We start from the raw sequence: 19,214 nt of genomic DNA on the forward strand, positions 1-19,214 counted from the left end.
ATGAAAGCTTCACGGCCTTCAGTGGTGTCTTTGCAAGCAGGAAAATGATGGAAGATTCCTTTGAACATACAGAGATTAGGTAATTAAATAACTAAACTGAGTTCTTTAATTAAAGAGAAAAAACAGATACACATCCATTATTATTCGTAGATGGTATTGTGCTTTTTGAAAATACAGCTCTTAAGAGCTGCATTTAGACTGCTGGTGTTACATTTTTTTTCTATTAAAATAATAATTAGTCTCTTTTCAAAGCAGACAATTCAAACTAGCTCAAAGTCCATTATTTACTTTATCTTTGCATAAATGCATAAAAGCTGAGTGGAATCTGTACATGCTGTTTAAGCTTTGGACTTGAATTCCCATATACTTACACTGCTCATGTGCTGATTATATTCCTACTGAATCCAGAAGAACTCCTGAAATAAATTAAAACAGAGTTGGGCCCACTGTGTTTATGAAACCACGCAGCCCAACACCAGCCCAATCTGCAAGGCTCTGAATGGCCTGCACTGATTTTAAATTAAATAGATGAACATGAAATGTGTTAAAATATCCCACCAGAGGGCTTATTTGCCAGCTGTTTGATTGTTTTCCTCTGGCATTATCTGCAAAGCAATTACACACAAATAAAAACTTCTTCAGAAGCTTTCAAGGAAATATTGACCACTAACATTTTAATTAAGGCCCATTGAAGCAGAAACATTTAAATCAACAGTATGGACAAGAGCAAAGCAGGTTGGGTTTCAAAAAAGGAGGCTTGTTTACCATATTCCTAATAACACAGCCATCCTAGATGCTTGACTGAAGTGTCAGTATGAACTAGCCTTGTGCATTCATTTTTTCCCCTTTGTTTTAAAAATTATAATAAAAAATTGAAGAACAGACAATTTTAAAATAAATTTAGCGCATCTATTTCATCCATCAAAAAGAGCTGCTTGTGCATTGAAGTCTAAAGCAGGCACTTCTGGAGCGGTACAGAATGGTCCTACTGAATGTGCCCATCTCTTTAGCGGTAACAAGGCAATTTGGCCAAATGAGGGATCCCTGGCGTTGCTTTGTAACACGGTGTTTCTCTATCATTGCTGCTGTAATGAGAAGACTTAAGATTTGCTCTACAAGCTACTGAAGACGGAAGACTAAACTTAGCAATTGTTTTAGGTGAGTGTCGTAGGCATTACTCTATGCAGTTTTGTGCTTTGGTTTAGCCACACTCCAGCAAAGCTAGAGCAGTGGTGGCTGGATCTAGTAACTGTGCTGAAAAACTCACTGGGAAAAGTAGTCCTTTCCATTGAAAGAAGATTCGATTTTACTGATTGGGAGTGGCCTGGTATCCACCATCCCGCTGGAACCCGGATACTGACTGTGGGGCTTAGTACTGGGTCTGAGCCTTGGAAAATTTCATTGCCACTGAATTTTTGCACGGGTTGCCCATGCAGTGTTTTGGCTCCCAGAAGAAATATGCAGAGTTTCCAGAGATTTTCTGTCTACCTGCTTTTTGTAAGGTATATTCAGATACTATGATGATGGGACAGAATGAGAAATAGCCTGAGTGCCTTCAATCCTCCTCCTGACTTCAGCAGGGTCTTGTGCTCCACACTTGCCATTAATGTTTTACCCCAGTGCTTATCCGCTGATTTTTTTACCTGCTGCAGTCAGGCGCATTTGGGTGACCCAGTCTATAGAGAATTCCCCCTTCTGCTTTGGGCAATAAGTGAAGAGCCGAGGTATGTAACTGTGGGTTTAATACCCAAGCCAGGAGGAGGTTGTGAAGCAAGACTTGGATCGAGTATTTAAGCCTTCTTCATTAAATGAAACAAAATCCCTATGTTTCTAAGACACCGTGGAGTTTAGCTTCTCAGGAGACTGAAGAACTTTTAAAATTTGCCTGTTGAAATTCCTCCTACGTTCCTCCCTGTTCCCCTCTTCCTCAGCATATGCAGTTGTCCCCAGCATCATCTTCCTGACTTGAGGAGATACTCGGGTACAGCAATCATTGCGGGATGGCAAACGTTGCGTTTTAATAGCCTCCCTGAGGCTCTCCTGGGCGTGGAGATCAGCAAGGGGCTGCAAGGCCCATCAGAAGCGTTCAACCACACCTAATTCTCATCTGTTTACGATACGGGTGATTTGGTGATGACCTGATTTTTACAAGTATGACCATTATTTTCAGGGCTAGACCAGCATTAGATTTAGCTTTTTAATTGAGCTATTATGCATTAGGTGCAGGCAGTGTAGCTGAAAACGATGATGTGCCTAGAGTTAGTAAGTTAACTAGGATCTTCTGGAACCGAGCAGTGACCTTGTCTATGGCTTGCTTTTAGGGGTGTGGTGGTGGGGAACAAAAGTAAAACGCGTAAGCCATCTTAAAAAAAAAAAAAATTCTTTGGAGGACTAATCTGAAATACTAAGGATGTTAGACTTATGTATGTTTTACAGGAAGCACTTTGCACAACCATTTTGATCTCTGACTTGGCTACAAACAATGAAATATTGTTAGCATTTTATCAACATCTCCAATTTTGTTATGTAACTTTTATGAAAAATACTAACCACATGCTTGGAATGTGATCGTATGTATTTGCAGTTACTTAATTATGGAGGAATTTGGTGAAAGCAAAGTCACCTTGAGGAAACTCTATACTAGTAAAAAATGCTGTGTTGTTTTCATGGGGTTGCTTTTTAAATCTCTTTAACTAAGTGAAATCAGTATTTTGAAACCAGACTTTGGAGCAATACAGCTGTCTGTGCATTTGAATTAACCCCTTACTTAAATGAATCTCAAGGCATATGCCTCTCAGATCTGCTTTTTGAGACTTTCTGAAAACTGCTCTATCACTGTCACATGTTGTTTTTGAAGTTCGCTTAGTGGCTACACTCACTCTTGCTACCTTTTCCTCTCTCTCCTTTTATTTACCTATGAAATGCTGAACAAAAAGTGAAATTCTATTGAAAATAATGCAGTTACTTCGTGGAGATTCTGGTGAAGTCCTTTAAGGTTTGCTGTCTGTTTTCAAGACTGTTCATAATTCTCAGCTTACTAAGCATTAGTTAAGCATTTCTTTAAAATAAATGAGGAAAAATAAATATAAACCTCCTTGCATGATTAATTGCATGATACAGGGATCTGTTACTCAAAACTGTATGTGAATGCAAGTGTGTTTTTCTTTATTTCAGTGACCTTTTCATGCTGCTGTCCTATCAATCCTTGGACACGGTACTAAGCAACCTGCTTCTAGTTGACCCCGCTCGGAGCAGGCGGCTGGACAGTCTGATCACCAGAGGTCCCTGCCAACCTCAACTATTCTGTGACTCTGAAATCCTGTAATTAGTGAAATACTGTAATTACTGAATTACTGCAAAATATATATTGCACTTCCAGATTATAAATGAGACTAGACTGTGGACTGAAAAAATGTGAGCTAGCTTTGGAGCCTTAAAATGGTTCAATATGATATGAATTGACTAATTACTCAGATGTCTCCAATTTCCTTGAATGGGAGAAAAGTGAAATGGCTGAGATGCAGGGCAAGGTGGAAGAAGGAGATCCAAGCTCGCATCACGAACCACGAACTATTAAACAAACAAAAAAAGCCACCAAAAAAACCACCAACAGCAAAAAGGCCGCTGCAGGTGTGATCTGCTGGCGCACGCCTGCCTGCACCTGCCTGTGCACCCCGCGATGTGCAGCCTCCCCTTGCCTGGTGGCCCGGGGGCTGCGGGGGTCGAGGTTGCCGAACATGTGCGAGCAGCGTGGGCCACCTCTCTCTGAGTCTTGGGATGGTTTTCAGGAAATGGGGAAAGCTTTCCCTATAGTGAACGCTAACTATTAGGCTGCCTGAGATCTTGTATGGAAATGTGTATAATTTAATTCTGTGTATAGAACTGAAAGTGAAATGATGTTGTTAATAACATCTATAAGAAGAGGAGGTTAAAAACTATTTACAGTTGATGGAATGATTTATTTTTTATTTTATTTATTTATTTATTTTTAACTTCAGTGGGGTCATTTGTGAACTTCAATGTCATTCACTGGTTTCAAAACTCTTGCAAGGAAAAGTTCAATTTCTTTTTCTGAATGATTGCTTTTTGCTTATTAGTATTGATTTAGTAATTGTGTGTTAACAGGTTAGTGTGCTGCTTGGACTGCATGTTCTTAGTTTAATTCTGCATTCTCGGGTCTAATCTGCTGTTCATCTGTCCATTTCTGTGGGACACTAACTGTTTTTGTGGCCCTTTTTGAGCAAGGGCCCAGTTAATACTTTATTCTTTCTTTGAAATTCTAGAAAAATCAGAAGGAAAAGACAGAGAGTCTGTAAAGAGCAGTTAAGAGATTTAAAGAAATTTTTTCTTTGACCACTGTTAGTTTGGTGGGATCTCTCCAAAATCTATTTCAAAACACACAACTCAGTGGTAGTGTCCTTATTGATTTGCTAGCATTGATTAGACACAACAGGAACCTTCCAGGCACGTTGTTTTTTCTACAACAACTTTAGATCTATATTCCAAAATATCTAGGCAAATGAGCCTGAGTAGGAAGGAGTGATCCCTTATATAGGGTTTTTTTTTTCTTTATCAGAACTAAGGCATTGAATATTGTAGCAAATATTTCTCTGTGTTCTGAGCTTTTTTTTTTTTCTTTTTCTTTCCCAAGAAAGATTTGTTCTGGTTTTATTGAAGAATTTTCCTTTTCATCAGGTGTGCCTTACCTACCCTGTCCTGCAAGTTCTGGAATGTCTGCACTGTGCTGTCTTTTGTGGTGTGTTTAATTCTTGGTCAGTGACAAATTAACTTGCACCCAAAGCATCTTCTTCTGCCTATTTTCTGCAGCGCTTTGTAGCGCTGCCATCTCCCAGGGACCGGAGAGGGTTGCGATTTTCTTCATTAACTTAATCAGTCATCAAGTAGCTGCAGCATTGCTAGCAGGCATCGCTTTGGGATGCACGCGTGCTTCCTGGAAAAGCGGAGACTCTTTCCAGCTCTGTTCGGCATCGCTGCGGTGGTGTTTGAGTGCTTTCCAGTGTTGCATTAAGTGATGTGACTCGCGTCTGTCATGTGTAGTTTGTCTGTTGGATTACTTATCCCAAATAACTTCTCCATAATCCAGGGCTTGCTCTACCGCGCTTTCATTTGCAATCACTCCATTTGCTAGAAGTCTCTGATCTGACTTGACTATTGATCTTGACAATGAATATGCTGCGCTCTCCGGAGCTGAGGCTTGCTTTCCTGAAATACCGCTGGAGCGCAGAGTGCTCGTTATCTGGGATTATGGAAGGTTGCTTTTGTGCGGTCCTTATTTCTTACAAAGCGGTGGGCATCAGGAAGGCACAGAAGGCACAAACCAAGAGACAGAAAGAAGACATCCAAAACTATTAGGCAATTTTATTAAAATTACAACCATTTTAGTAAAAGCAAGTCAAGTGTAAAGCAAGTGCAAGATTGAGCCGTTGGCTCCACTGTAGGTCGCTCAGAAACTCTCACGTTAACTTTTTTTTCATTAGTGCGATTGCATCCCAGCGGGCCTCCGACCCTTTTATTTTCCCTTCTAGAAAATACAGATTTATCATGAGATGTTTGTTTATATTTGTCAGTTGAGAACACGTGCCCGTTATACAATGTTATTCAGCAGGCCGCAGGAGAAGGCACGATCCTGGTTTGCCGTGCTGGCAGGGCGAGGTGCGGAGTGCCCTGGGCTGGGTTGTGGGTGCTCGCTGAGGCTTGGGCTCCCAGCACCATCGCTGGGGCAGGATTCGGCTCACTCTCTGATTGGTTTTGGCCCGCGGCAGCTCTTCCTCAGCAAGACAGAACCTGGGTGAGATCCTGGGCAGGGGGCCTGCCAGGACCTTGTTCTGCTCATGAGTGGCAGCAGGGAGGAGCCTACTTGGAGCCGTGCTACACGCAGTCCCCCAACGCTGTCCCTAAAAGCTTTGCACCCTCCTTTGCTGCTCTGTCCTGTTGTCACATCCCAGGACGTGCAGCACATCTGCAGTTTCATGCCACACGGGCTCTGTTCTTGTGGGTGGCCACACAGCGTTAGGTCATCTCAGATGCTTAGAAATGGCGAATGTGTGTGTACAAATGGCTTAGAGCAGAGGAGCGCTGTGTGCGGTTCAGAAGAAAACACGGGCCACGTGCAGGTGGTGTTGGAAGTGCCCGGTCTGCTCCAGAGGGAACAAGCCACTCCGCAGCATGCGGCCGCAGGGCTAAGGCCTGCTCCCTCTCCCTTTTTTATTAACAGTGTGGGTGTATCCTCAACGTCATCCCCTTAGTGGCAGCAAAGTAAGGCAGGAGGTCTCACTAACTCTTCCTCATATCAGAGGTGCTACTTAGCTTGGGTTTTAGCAGAGATCCAGGCACTGGCATTTGTTTGCTATCTGTCACGTCCATCAGAGGAAAAGCAGCATGCCAACACCACCTTTCCACCATTGCAGAATGCGCCGGGCAGTCAAGAAGTCTTCCCGTAATGCGTGTCGTCACAAGATGACAGCAGATGCAATGAAATCAATACGCGTGCTTTGGTGGCTCTGGGCTTAGCATACAGCATCAGGAGGATCTGACCGATGCAGGGAGTTGTGGAGGGGGAAAAAAGTTGCTTCGTGTTGCTATGAAGCCTCCTGCTCGATTCTGCAGCTAAAACATAGCGCATGGAGTCCTCTGGGGTGAGATGCCAATGTAAAATCCCTCAAGGTGTTTTGGGGAGAGGAGGTTCTTGGGTCCTGTTTTTCCCCACTGATTGTCATAGGATACCTTAATGATTGATGCATGCAAATAATGTGAAAGATGTGGAAATGCATCTTTCTGGAAATGGCGCTGGTTTGTTCATTCTGTGCAACATTGGAGTTGGACAAACGTGAGCTGGAGATGGTAATGCGAGGTTGAGAGGCAGACGTGGCCCTGGTCAACATCTCTAGGAGTCCTGGGCGTTCATCTGAGAACGCAATTTGATGCAGTGAATTGAACTAAAATAAGCTGTTTAGACTAAATTACAGGAGCCTGAAAATAGCGAAATGTAAGCTTATTAATTTAGGCGGTGAACGATGTTGCCTGTGCCTTGTTCCAGGTTGTGCTCACCTTTCTCTTGGGGCTTCCTTGCAGGGTTTGGGGCTTCTGGAAGTTCAGGTGGCAGGAATTTCCACCACCCCTTCTTGCGCAGCTCTGCATGTGAGTTAGGACTAACTGCAGCTATGAAAATAGGGGCTGTATAAGCAAAGAACGTTGTGACAGCGCTTGCCCTCAGAAGCTCATAGTTTGCATAAAACCCGAGCAAAAATAGATAGAAGTGGACAGAGGAGGGACAAGAGGGAATCACGGGAACAGCGTTGGTCAACAGGAGAGCACTGTCGCAGCACACCAGCCCCGTTGCTATTTTTGTGTGTATCTGGAGACATAAACCTTTTACAGTAAACATGCTATAATAATTGACTAATATAGGCTGACAGCCTTGCTTGTGAAAATTAAGAAATGAAGATTAAATAATCATGCATGCAGGAATGGAAATGCAGAATTTATATTAGGTTCAGCCAAGGAAGATTTATATTTTCATGTTGAGCTCATTTTAATGTTGTTTAATTAGCCCTAAATAACTGCTGAAGAAATACCATGCAGAAATTTTTCAATATAATACTGATGACATCAGTATTTTTGAACCAAAGGAAAAAAAAAACTTACAATTAATTATAGGATATTAGTCCCGTAGTATTACCTGGCTGCATATGCAGATTTCATTTTATTTTCATCCTCTGAAAAGTCTAGTGCTATAAGCTTATTTGAATACCTCTCAAGCTATTCCTTTTCTAAATTAAAATCACCTCCACACACAATAATAGCTGTAGTTATGTCAGTCAGAGATGAGTACATGTCAGTTTAGGATCAAGATAGCTGATGCTGTAAACATCCCTTGCCTGCAAAGAGAGACCACACTGAAGACGTGAAAAGTGAGTCTGTTTGCAGGAATCTCATTTGACTCCTAAGAGGAACAGGCCTGGATGTACGAAGGGCAGAGTTTATGGCTTATGGTATCTCCCAGATTTGGTTTTGCTAATCAGAAGTATCCCCCTTCTCCCAAACTCTTACACTTGAAAACTTTCCTGCCGTACAGCTTTTGGTTCTCCACCTGTGTAGCTACAGACTTGGGATTAATTGCAGTAGCAGAATTAACAGAGCCTGGGTTCCTGCGGACTTCGGTCCTTCCTCCTTGCGCTTCCTGATCCCCTGCCTCTTCCTCCCGTCTCCCCGAACAAAGCTGTTCCCGGGGCTCCCCAGCAGTTCCTCCGTGACCGGCGCAGAGGGCACCCTTGGGTGCCAAGCTGCTCGCTGCGCGGGCTGGCAGCGCCGTTGGCGGGGCGGGCGGCTGCTGCAGGAGCGGCGCGGCGACGTGCTCGCCGTGAAGTGCTTCCTGCATCCCGCCCGAGTCCTGCTTCAGTGCCCGCTTTGCCCATGTGCATACGGCAATTAAATAAAACATGCTGGTTGATTATCTTTGGGATCTCTATCCCCATTTGAAATTTTGCTAAAAGAAGCTAAAAAAACTCGCAAGTTATTGGGGAAGGGCGATTTGGCAGATGGGCAGGCAAATGCAATTATCTAAGGAAGCATACCTTAGCTGTTCTTCGGGATTCAGCTGCATTTGCATCCTCTAATAATGTTTTGGTATTAATGTTTGCTGATGCAGAAGTGATGGGCATCATCAATGTGGAGGAGAACCAAGATATGGACTAGACAACCTCCAGAGGACCCTTCCAACTTGAATTATCCTCTGATCCTTGTAAAAATAGAAGACATGAAGAGGGAAGGTTACTGGAGAAGTTTTAGTGGTAGAGGAACAAAAATGGAGATAAGCATTGAGTTCTGTGAATATGCAGAGGTGGAAGCTTGAGGAGGGTCTCCTCAAAGCGGTGAGGCTCTGGAACAATTCCTGTAGAAGGAGGGAGACAAAAATACTCTCGTATCTGACCGGATGTGGCATCGCTTGCCATCTATAGAAAGATCTCGTGTCTCCAGAGTCAGGCTTGGGCACTAAATCCTGTGTTTCTGGGCAGGTTCGCTTTCCCCCTGCTTTGCTCTCATTGTGTTTGATTTGTCATCTCCATTTGCTTCCAAGGAGCTTCTTCCATCTCCTTTTCAGCATCCCCACACCATTATTTATTTGCTCTGGCCCTGGTTTTCTTTTCATTTCTCTTCTCCTGAAATGTATTCTTTTCCAAAAAAAAAAAAAAAAAAAGGAAAAAAGCTTTAAGGGTAGAGATTGCCAGAAAGTATGCAGAGCACTGATGAGAATCCTGTATTGATGTTGTTTAATGGTAAAGAGTTTAAGGCTGGAAAAGAAATGTAATTTCAGAAGATAAGGATGTATATGAGGGGGGAAATTGCACCTTCTGTTACAGAGGCTGTCAGATGTATTTTTTTGGTGGAACTAAATATTTTTGTACCCATTTGCAAACATACGATATCCAGAGGAATGCACTAAAAGAGCAGCAGTGTGTTATCGGGAGACCATGCTCTCCAAGGAGTCGCATACTTGCACTCCACTCAATACTTTCCAAATGTATTTCTTTTAACAGAGGTATGAACTTTGAGAGTAGTCTCTAGAAGATTTTTACTAAAGCCATTAATTGGGCATGGATATGGTTTAGAACTAGACATCCAGAACCCAGTTTGATATTCGTTACTTCAACAGAATTCAGTTTCTTTTCTTTAAAAATGAATGAGCAAACATTATTAAATTTGGGGATTATGCAACCAATAATCACTTATTTTTCAAATTTTAAAATCCTATTTGTGACAAATATTTCTAGTGATGGGTCATGCATGCCAGGTGGTCTTTAATTTCATTTATTACAGCCTGTTTCTTCTGGGTTGGTTGGTAAATTCTTTTTCTTTTATAATATAATCTTCCATTTTGTTTCTTTTGGGATGCAGGAGAAAATAATAAAGCAAGCCAATCTGCAAGTAGTTATTGGAGAATTACTTCTCTCTGCTGTGCTTTGAGGCGTTGTATATATTAGGATAAGAACTTGTCTTTGATTGCAGTGAAGGCAATGCAAACTCCTCGGTGTTTATAGCTGAATCTTTAGTTCCTGAAGTGAAGAAATAATGCAACACTGGAATGTGGAAATCCTGCCGCGGGCTCGTACCTTATGAGCAGTTTCCTAACTGCTCTCGATCCTCGTGTTGCGAGAGCGGCGTTCGTTCTGGTTTCTTACGTGTTGTGCGTGAATAGTCACGATCCACCAGCGCTTTTCCCGGCAGCGTCCCGCGGGGACACGCGGCTGCAGGCGTGCCGGCGCCCAGACGCGTTCGTGTGCAAGCTGAATGAAAGTAGTTTAAAAAACTCAATTCCTTGATTCAAGCGTACTCGAGGTAATAAAAATGATCTGGAATTCTAGAATCAACTCTCCTTTTTTAATTGTATTTTTTTCATAAAATTGAATGCCAGAGTTGACCGTGACACCGCACTGGTTTGACTGCCGCTGTGTTACAGCCCAGGCCATTTTTCCTAGCTGCTCCGGTGTTGCGCGTAACCTCTTACGCTTCGCGGACGTGTGTGCCTCGGAAAGGTGCCTGGCCTCGCGCGGAGGGAGCGCAGGATCCCCGCGCGCCCGCGTGCCGTGGCCCGCTCTTACCCTGCTCGCTCAGGAAAGTCTCCTCCTCCTCCGTACAGAATTTGGGCTTCCCTCCACTTCCAGCTACTGCTGCTTGTTGTGTATTTTACCACTAGATCAAAGAGCTCTTCTGTGCCTGGTGTTTTCTCACCGTGAGGTACTTGCATCCTATAATAATGTTACTTGTCAGCTTTCTTTCTTTCTTTTTTTTTTTTTTTTTGAGAAATTAAATGCATTTGGCTCTTTACATTGTTTACTTCAGGCAAAAGCGCAAAAGCACTTTCTCCAGGGCATATGTATTTTTTCTGTTTCATTTTCATTATCTTTTAATTTCCTGATGTTATCTGAGCATGGTTGACACCAGAATAGGATCCCGTACCCAGGTCACTACTTCTATATGCGAAAGAAAATTACACGCCTGCTCCTACTGCAACCAGCGATCCCGCGAGTCCCATCTGCGCGAGGGCCGTGCCGAAGGCGCGTGCCGACGTCTTCGTCTGGGGCCGTTCTGCGCTCGGGACAAAGCTTTGTGCTATCGACCTGCGTGACGGTTCACGAGGGCGTTTCTTTGACTGCATTAAATCACGCTGTTCCAGTGGGTCCAGTTTACCCAGTGGCGCAGATCATTCTGTGCGAACGTCCGGCTCTCGCTGTTTGCAGAATCTCCTGATCTTTATTTCATCTACCTGCGCATGCACAAATTCGACATCGTAGTCAGCGTCGCTGTCGGCTCCTGCTTGTGTCTACTAAGCGGAGTAACCTCCGAAGGCTCAGGGCTGGTGTACCTGCTGCCCAGGGACTCCAAAGCCAATTTTGTCTCATAAATAATCAGCATGGGCTCACTGTGCTCACCTTGCATAATCAAAACTCTATTTTTGTGGTTTTCTCAGGCCCGTACGTCCGCTGCCATCCTCCCAAAGTTGTTATCGTGTTTCTAGGTGAACAATTCAACTGCTGGGCACAGTTTCTATGAGTTTCTATCAGGTATATTTTAGTCTCATCAAAAGAATAAACTCAGGTTTTTACCTGATAGTTTTCTCCATAAAAATACATCCTCTGGTGTTCATTGCACTTCTCCTCCTGGATTCTTTGCGGACGGGCTCCAGTCCGGGGGAAAGCGTGGGGAGCTGAAGCGTTCTCGGGCTGTGCGGGGCACCGCTGGCTCCTGAGGCGCGTTCGGAGCAGAACGGTCGGAGAGCTCGGCATAGGGACGGGGAAGCTGCACGGCAGCGCGGTTTGCAGCGTGCTTTTGCCATCTGCGCTTCCGAAACAGGTTGGTTCAATTCAAAGATTAAAGACTGAAACATTGAACCTAATGGTGGCGTAAACCTCTGTGGAAAACATACTTTTGTAATTATTTTCTTTTTGATTAATAGACTAACTAAATAGCAACACCCGTGACTTCGGTTTAATATAAAAAATGATTAGTAAGTTAACGCCTCATGATGTGATCAACCTCTCCAAAATGAAAGTTTGGAGCGCTTTTTTCCCTTGTAAAGCACTTTGATGAAAATGCATCGCATTGAGCTTCTCCGTGCTAAATCTTTTCCGTTGCTCTAAGATCCCCCTGTCTCTTCAGTGATTTCCTCTCTTTCCTCTTTGCAGGTTAATTGCTTTGCGAAAATGAAAGTCAATAGCTTCACTCCCAAACTGCTGCATTTTTTACTACTCCAAATGCTCTTAGGAAAGAATGAACACCCACAGATAGTTACACGTACACACTCAGCTTTAAACTAAGGGGATTTTTTTTAAGTCTGTTTGGGAATTTGAATATCAATTAGCGACAATTCAATTAGATGTTGAGAACTAGAGTTCTGGAGAGCTTTGGCAAGGGGGCATTAATGCCGCAGTGATCAGGTTGCTTTAAAATCCCCTGCTTGGATGTAATGAATTTGGTAGTTGTGTGCATGCATCGTAATAACTTTGCAGAGTACCTTGGCAGTGTTATAAAAAAAGGTATTTTGTATTATGTTTGCAGCTCGCGCACTGTGTGAGCAAAACACGATGTTATATAATAATCCACTAAAGCATTTGTCTAACCCTGCCCAACGATGGGGCAGGGAGTTGAATGTTCAGTGAAATCTCCCAGCAATTGTGAGCATTATTTCATCTCCTATTAGTGCTGCTTCTTTTGCTTTGATGCAGCTGCTGAGATCTTTCCAGTATCGCTGATGGAAAAATCAGTCCTTTTCTGCAGTGCAAATTTTCTATTAATTGAGCATTATGAAATGCTTTGGCAGAGGGCTGGCCGTATTTGCCTTTCCAACTTAAATTTCTTTGAGATTTCTTTATACTTTTGCTAAAACCAACTCCTGTCATATTGCAGTGCTATGTGGAAAGAGAGCTCCTGCTCCTCTCTGCCAAAGAGGACTACTTGTGTCAGAGTGTATTAACAGCCGACTGACATGAACCTCCTGTGGTGGAACAGATAGTGCGAGGAAGTAGTATCACCACAGTTCATGGTATTGTGGAATCATTTAGGTTGGAAAAGACCTCCAGTCCACCTCCCTGATCCAACCAGGGCCAACCGTGCAGCTAGAAGAGGTTGCTCAAGGCCTTGGCCAAGCAAGTTCTGAACATCTTCAAGGATGGAGATCCCACAACCTTTCTAGGGCCCTGGCCAGATACTTGACTGCTCTCATGGGGAATAGCACTTTTCTCCTAGTGCAGCTTACGCCTGTTGGCTCATGGTGTTTTGCTGTGTATCTCTAAGAATCTTAGAGTATGTCCATGGCTGTTTTTGTAGTGGAAAGTCCAGAAATGGACCACAGCACACCACATGAGGTGTCTCGAGTGCTCAATGGAGGTACAGGGTTACCTCCCTTGACCTGCTGCTCGTCCTTTTGCTGTTGCAGTCTAGGGTGTAGAACATAAACCAGAGCCCCAGTTCCGCTGCCTGGATGTGTTCTGCAGAAAGGCTCTTCTAGCAGCCGTGGAGGAACTGGGGAAGCATGGCAGGACCCCCGGGGGAACAGGCTCATCCGCTGGGCCTCTGCTCACTGCTTAGACCATTCCCTTGAAGTGGGGAGTTTAGGGACCAGTGGGAGGCTCCTGGGGCCAGCAGAAGAGCGGGGACTTGCAGGAGCCGTGGAGGAGGGAGAGGTGAGCTCAGGATGGAGGCATCTGGTCGTGAATAACTTGGTCAAAAGGAAGGTGAGAGAAGTTAAGACTTGAACCCCTGCGTAGTTCAGCTACGAGGGTGGCACCTTCGTCTGAAGGTGGCAGGCAGGAGGGGCAGTGCCCCGTGCTTTGCTCGGGCTTCTGGCTGATGGTCATCTTCTGCCGTGGTGCAGGAGACACTTTTAACAGCAGCTTCTGAAAAGCATTTCTGGGTGAAACGCTCTGGTGTTTGTCAAGATACAGAACATGGGTGTTTTGGCCTAGAGATTTAAGCAAGCTAATTTCCTGCTTTCTATTTTCTGTTGCTTGGGTAGAGGACATAACATTTCAGCAGCCTCGTCCCTTTTCAAATGCTACTGTGATTTAAAATAACCTTTGAAACAAAAATGGAATCTCATTAGAAAATGCCATCTTAATTTGGAACACCAGTTTCATAATTTGGTTCTGTGATATTAAATTAAATGTTTTGCAGACTAGGACTAAGGTAACATTTACTTAAAGTCCATGCACCATTACAAGATATTATTGCTTGCATTCTTCCAAATTTTGGAGCGTTTTGTTTCTAATTAATCAAGAGACTCTCAGGCTTAGTTCTCGTTACGCAAATCAAAATGTAAACCTCTGAAGAATAATTTAATGAAGGCTGTTTTTCTGGGTGGCCGTGGGAAACACGCTGCCCTATTCAGGTTGTTGAAGATGGGCTCGTTTCAGGCGGATCCTTTGCTAATCTCTTGTGCCTCCGCCACACCTCTGATTCTTCAAAACTATCAAAAACCCAGGTTTATTTTTCGAAGAGCCTAGGAGCAGCTGCGCTGGCGGTCCGTCTCGTGCAACGCGTGCGTGGTGGGAAGGTTCGCCAGTCGTTTCAGCCAAGGCGCAGGCTCGGAGGGCAGCGCGCGGGTGCCCGGTGCTGCCCGCTGGGTCCTCGCGGGAGGAACCGGGCCGGTTGCCGCTGCTCCCTGCAAGCAGCAGCGGCCGTCCTGCGCTGCCGGATCCATCCCGGGATTTGCCGCTGAATCCGAGGAGACGCAACCTGCCCTTGGCTGCCCGTCCTCTGGGCAGCGTAGCTTTCTCCTGAAGCTCGCAGGAGAGCTGCTGTTGTCTGGGGCTTGGATGGTTTGAGGTAGAAGTTAGTAAAGATGGCCAGCATTGCTCTGGGTGAGGTGGGCTTTTTTTCCCCTTCTTTACTGTAATTGAATTTTCAAGACGGCTCCTAATAAAAAGTAGTAAAACATCCCTGGAAACAGGAACCTGCTTGTGCCTGGTGGAATAGAGCCCCAATTAATTAATTTAGAGTGCTCACATTCCAAAGGCTATCTTTATTTCTTTCTTATTTGAAATGAGTGAGTTCGGTTGCGGGGATCTAATTTTCTTTAAGCTGATGCGTTGGGAGTAATTATATGATATCTGTATTTTAATCAAGAGAAGTGTGTTCTGAAGGCTGGGATGAATTCACCTGTTTGAAGTTAAATGCATGCAAGTAAAAGAAGGGTATATGCATTAAATTACTGTATTAAATTGCTGCTTTAAAGGAAAACAGATGCATTCACATGATCAACAGTTGATACTACTATTAGGATGCAAATTAGTCTGCTATTTATTTCCAAAGCCTGATAAACTATTTTGTCGAAGCGATATTTAAATTGAAAGTCATACATAAGAAATAAGTTGCAGAAATGAAAAAAAAGATGAAATCTAAGTGGCAGTGGGAACATAACAAATATAATTGACACTATCACGTTATTGCACATATTGGAATACCCAAAGCCGGGGCAGCGAACAAAGATGCAGTTGTGCTAGGTGCTGTACAAACGAAAATAAAATGTAAAATGGGACTCTCCTGAAAAAGTCCTAGAATGTATATTTCAGATGTTTAGAAACAAATTACTGGCATTTTGGCAACTTCTATGCGATTTTGGCCATTTTTGTGTGCAAGGAGAGGCGCGCCCTCACCTGCTCGGCACCGGGGAGCAGCAGACGTCGCGGTGGCAGTTCGCGCCTGACGCTCTCTCGGGGGTTTCTTCTCTCTTTTCCAGATTTGGATGATCCGATAGTAACGGTTCACCAGAGCATCGGGGAAGCAAAAGAGCAGTTTTACTATGAGAGGACGGTGTTTCTCAGGTGCGTCGCCAACTCCAACCCACCCGTTCGGTACAGCTGGAGACGCGGCCAGGAGGTGTTGCTGCAAGGCTCTGATAAAGGAGTGGAGATCTATGAGCCCTTCTTCACCCAGGTAGGAATTGCGGTGCAATATTTTTGTCCTTTCTGAGAAAAATCTGCGCCGCGGGCTCTGTCACGGGCTCTCGAGCAGGTCGGTCTGAACATGCTCTGCTGGCGGTGGCTGCATCTGCATGCCCTCGAGGTCCCTACGCCTGGGCACCAATGCACCCGTAGGTGTTTGTAAGACCTACGAATGTGAAAGGTATCTTATAGGTTGTGATCGAGAAGGAGTTCCGAGAGGGGAGTTGTGGGGAGATGCCCGGTAAGCGCTGTATCTGCAGTGCTGTTCCCTGATCTTTCCCAGTGCAATGAGAAGTGATTCTGCACAGAAGTTGCAGCCTCAGAAGCTTTTCAAGAAGGCTGGATGCTATGGCATCTCCTCGTCTTTTTTCTTTTTTTTTTTTTTTTTTTATTATTCTGCCTTTCATTCCTTTGAATATAAGTTTTTGTTCCATCTTAAAAGATGAGGAGGCAAAATTGGAAAGAACTGGTTTTGTAAGTCTTTTTATTCTCGCTCACAGCCGTGAAGGCAGACTGAACCATCAAAACAGCCTGTCAGATTAGATCAGATTAATTTATTGTTAGCACATTTGCACAGTCTCAGAATAAAAAGGTGGCATATCCTATTGTCTGTGGGCAAAAGTGTGTGGTGGTGCTTGCCAAAAAAAAAGAAAAAAATGGAGAAAAAGTTGTTTTGGAAAGCCTCAAGCAATAATGAGTAAAGACAGAAGTGGAAAATGCCTTGTAATTTGGTTGTGATAGCAGTAAGCAACCTACAACTTTAATAAATAATTATCAGCTAATGATTTGAGAGCACCTTCCCTTTTACTATTTATTATACTTGACAGCTTTTTATTGCTAAAATAGTTTGGTATTCAGCTGAGCAATGTGTAGACTGGAACGTAACAGAGATGAGAATTAGATTACATAGTCAAGTTATTGGACTCCCAAAAGTGATGAGATTATTTTTAATTTAACATATATGGATGCAATTTAGGAAATCTCTGGTTTATTTCCTTGGAATCTTGCACGGAAGTGTAAGTTGGAGTTTTTTAATGTTATAGTTAAAAAGTGAGACACTCCTTTGAGATGAGACTTTTTGTCTTGTAATACCTCAGCATGGAAATGCTGATTATTACCTTTCCCACTACTCAATAAGAACATACCTAATAAAATATGTCATGTGAAATTAAATTCCATGTTTTTTTTTTTTTTTTTAAAAAAAAAAAAGGTTTCTAGGTTACTAGGAACATCCTTCCCAGGCCCTCTGTCTGTGCTGAATTAATGAATAAATCAGATTGTCATGTTGATAGTTGGAAGCCTATCTATAACCTTTTTGCATTTATTGGAGGTCAGATTGAATTAGTGTATCTTGTCCGTGTGCCTACAGGATCTGATATGTTTATAAGAGGAAAAATTGTAATTAAAGGTTCAAGAGTCATAAATGTCTACTGCACATCTCTGCATAGTTGGTTCTCCTCATGATACGGTAAAAAACAGTGAGAGCTGGTGAGAAGAAAGCTAGAAGGGATTCGGCTTCAGAGCATCAAGAGATTTGAATTTGAGGTGGCATTTTTTTGTTGATTGCTTTGAGGCTGGATTATCAATCTGAAAACCAAATGAAATGTAAAGAAAAACAAGTAGCAACGTAATCAACTTTTCTATGGTATTGGAGCCAAAAAAAGGTTACTTGTTCTTTCCAGTGGTGTTCTTGTTTTATTAAATAATAGAAGGCACTTTGAAACCGGGTGATTTAAAAAAAGAGCTCTTGAAGTCTGAACGTAGATTTTTTTGATGAGTCAGATAATGTCAGCTAGTTATTTTGGCTGCCACGAAGAAAAAAGAACAAACATGCATATGCTCATGTGTGAAAGTGCTTGAACTACTGAACTTCTCAAAACCAAAATTTTAATGCACAATTTTTTTCCGTAAGAGTTTGTATCGGCCTTATTGCACATTGTAATTGCACAGCCTGAGTACAAGATTAAATTTGCTGTATTTACAATAATTATGCAATTAGACATAATTAGACTAATTGTCCAAATCAATGAGGAAAATGTATATATTTTTACAAATCTTAGCAATCGGGGGGACATGATCCGGAATACCACTGTGAATTCAGGCTACAATTTCAACTTGGGAGTCACAGCTAAGGATTTAATTTGTGGTATGTAACAGCTCCGTGTTTGGATCTCATCCAGAATTTAATGACTTCGATAGCTGTGTTCCCGTTAACCTGGAAGGGCTCTGGACCAGGCTCTTCCCTAGCCGAGATAATCCTCTTTTTAAAACAGGATCTTTATCCTCACCTCTCGCTTTGCGTGCGTTTGAACAGCCTTTTGAGGCCTCGGTCGTGCAAACGCTGAATCAGCATGAGCTTGATTTTCACCAGCATCGCTGCTGCGGGGCTGACTGTACACAAAGCTCTTCCGTTCCAGTGCTCCTAGTGTCCACCACGCCGGATTTCACAACTGCCTCTCTCCATGTCCAACTGCACCTTTTATTTATTTTTTTTTTTTTTGGGGGGGGGGGGGGGGGGGGTTGCTAGTTCTGCACTGTGTTTTCACAAACGACCACGTTCTTATATAGGCCTGCGCAGTTGCTGCAGATGATGCTGTTTAAACAATTCAATGCACAGCCCAAACTCTGCTGATATTAACAGTTGTAGAAGTATTTACAGGGTACGTGATAAAGCGAGTTTTTCAAAGCTTTCTCCTTGGGCGCTTTATGATCCAGTTCAGAGCGTTAGTCTCCCTGAGCTGGCGTTTGCCTTCAGCCTAACGTGCTTTTAACTTATCTGCGGAAGCACAAAGATTTGAAGGTGAGCAGCTTGAGAAGAAGTTTGAAAGCCTGAGGAAGGTTGTTATTTTGATGTGCAGGTATCGATACACGTGTCGATACACGTGATATTTGCACAGCGCTCCGTTCGGCTGCTTGCGCACGCCTGGCTCTCCGCTTTTCCCTGCTCGCTCTCAGTCCTTCTCGCTTTCCCTGTTCCATGATACCTCTGCGTGCTCAGCCCAAGTAGGATTTTGTGCGTCTCAAACCTTTCTGCTTTTTGCTACTCTTTTTCCTAATGATAATTTAAAATTTCTATGCGCTTTTCAGCAAATTTCTCCTGTGTTTCTGATTCTGCAGTGCTTATTCCAGATTGTTTTTCCAGGGAAATCTCCTGTTTGGGTACATCATTTACGCTGCTGGCTGCAAGGGCTGTCCATCAGAAGCTCATTTTCAAAGGAAAACAATAGGAATTCTGTAGCTTATGACTTTCTCATT

The 19,214-nt window shown here is 43.4% G+C and overlaps 1 protein-coding gene across 2 annotated transcripts in view; it reads left to right on the top strand.

Annotated features, from left to right (window-relative positions):
* Window positions 1–19,214, top strand: part of MDGA2 (MAM domain containing glycosylphosphatidylinositol anchor 2) — a 349,837-nt gene that overhangs the window by 182,958 nt on the left and 147,665 nt on the right. For both annotated transcript variants that reach the window (XR_009958631.1, XM_062577836.1), the window contains exon 4: window positions 15,755–15,951. Coding sequence is in view for 1 of the 2 variants with exons in the window: in XM_062577836.1 (XP_062433820.1) it covers window positions 15,755–15,951 (197 nt within the window). In the remaining variant the exon portion in view is untranslated. The remainder of the gene's footprint in view (window positions 1–15,754; window positions 15,952–19,214) is intronic.

Source organism: Rhea pennata, chromosome 5 (genome assembly GCF_028389875.1).
Source record: "Rhea pennata isolate bPtePen1 chromosome 5, bPtePen1.pri, whole genome shotgun sequence".
NCBI classification, from domain to species: domain Eukaryota; kingdom Metazoa; phylum Chordata; class Aves; order Rheiformes; family Rheidae; genus Rhea; species Rhea pennata.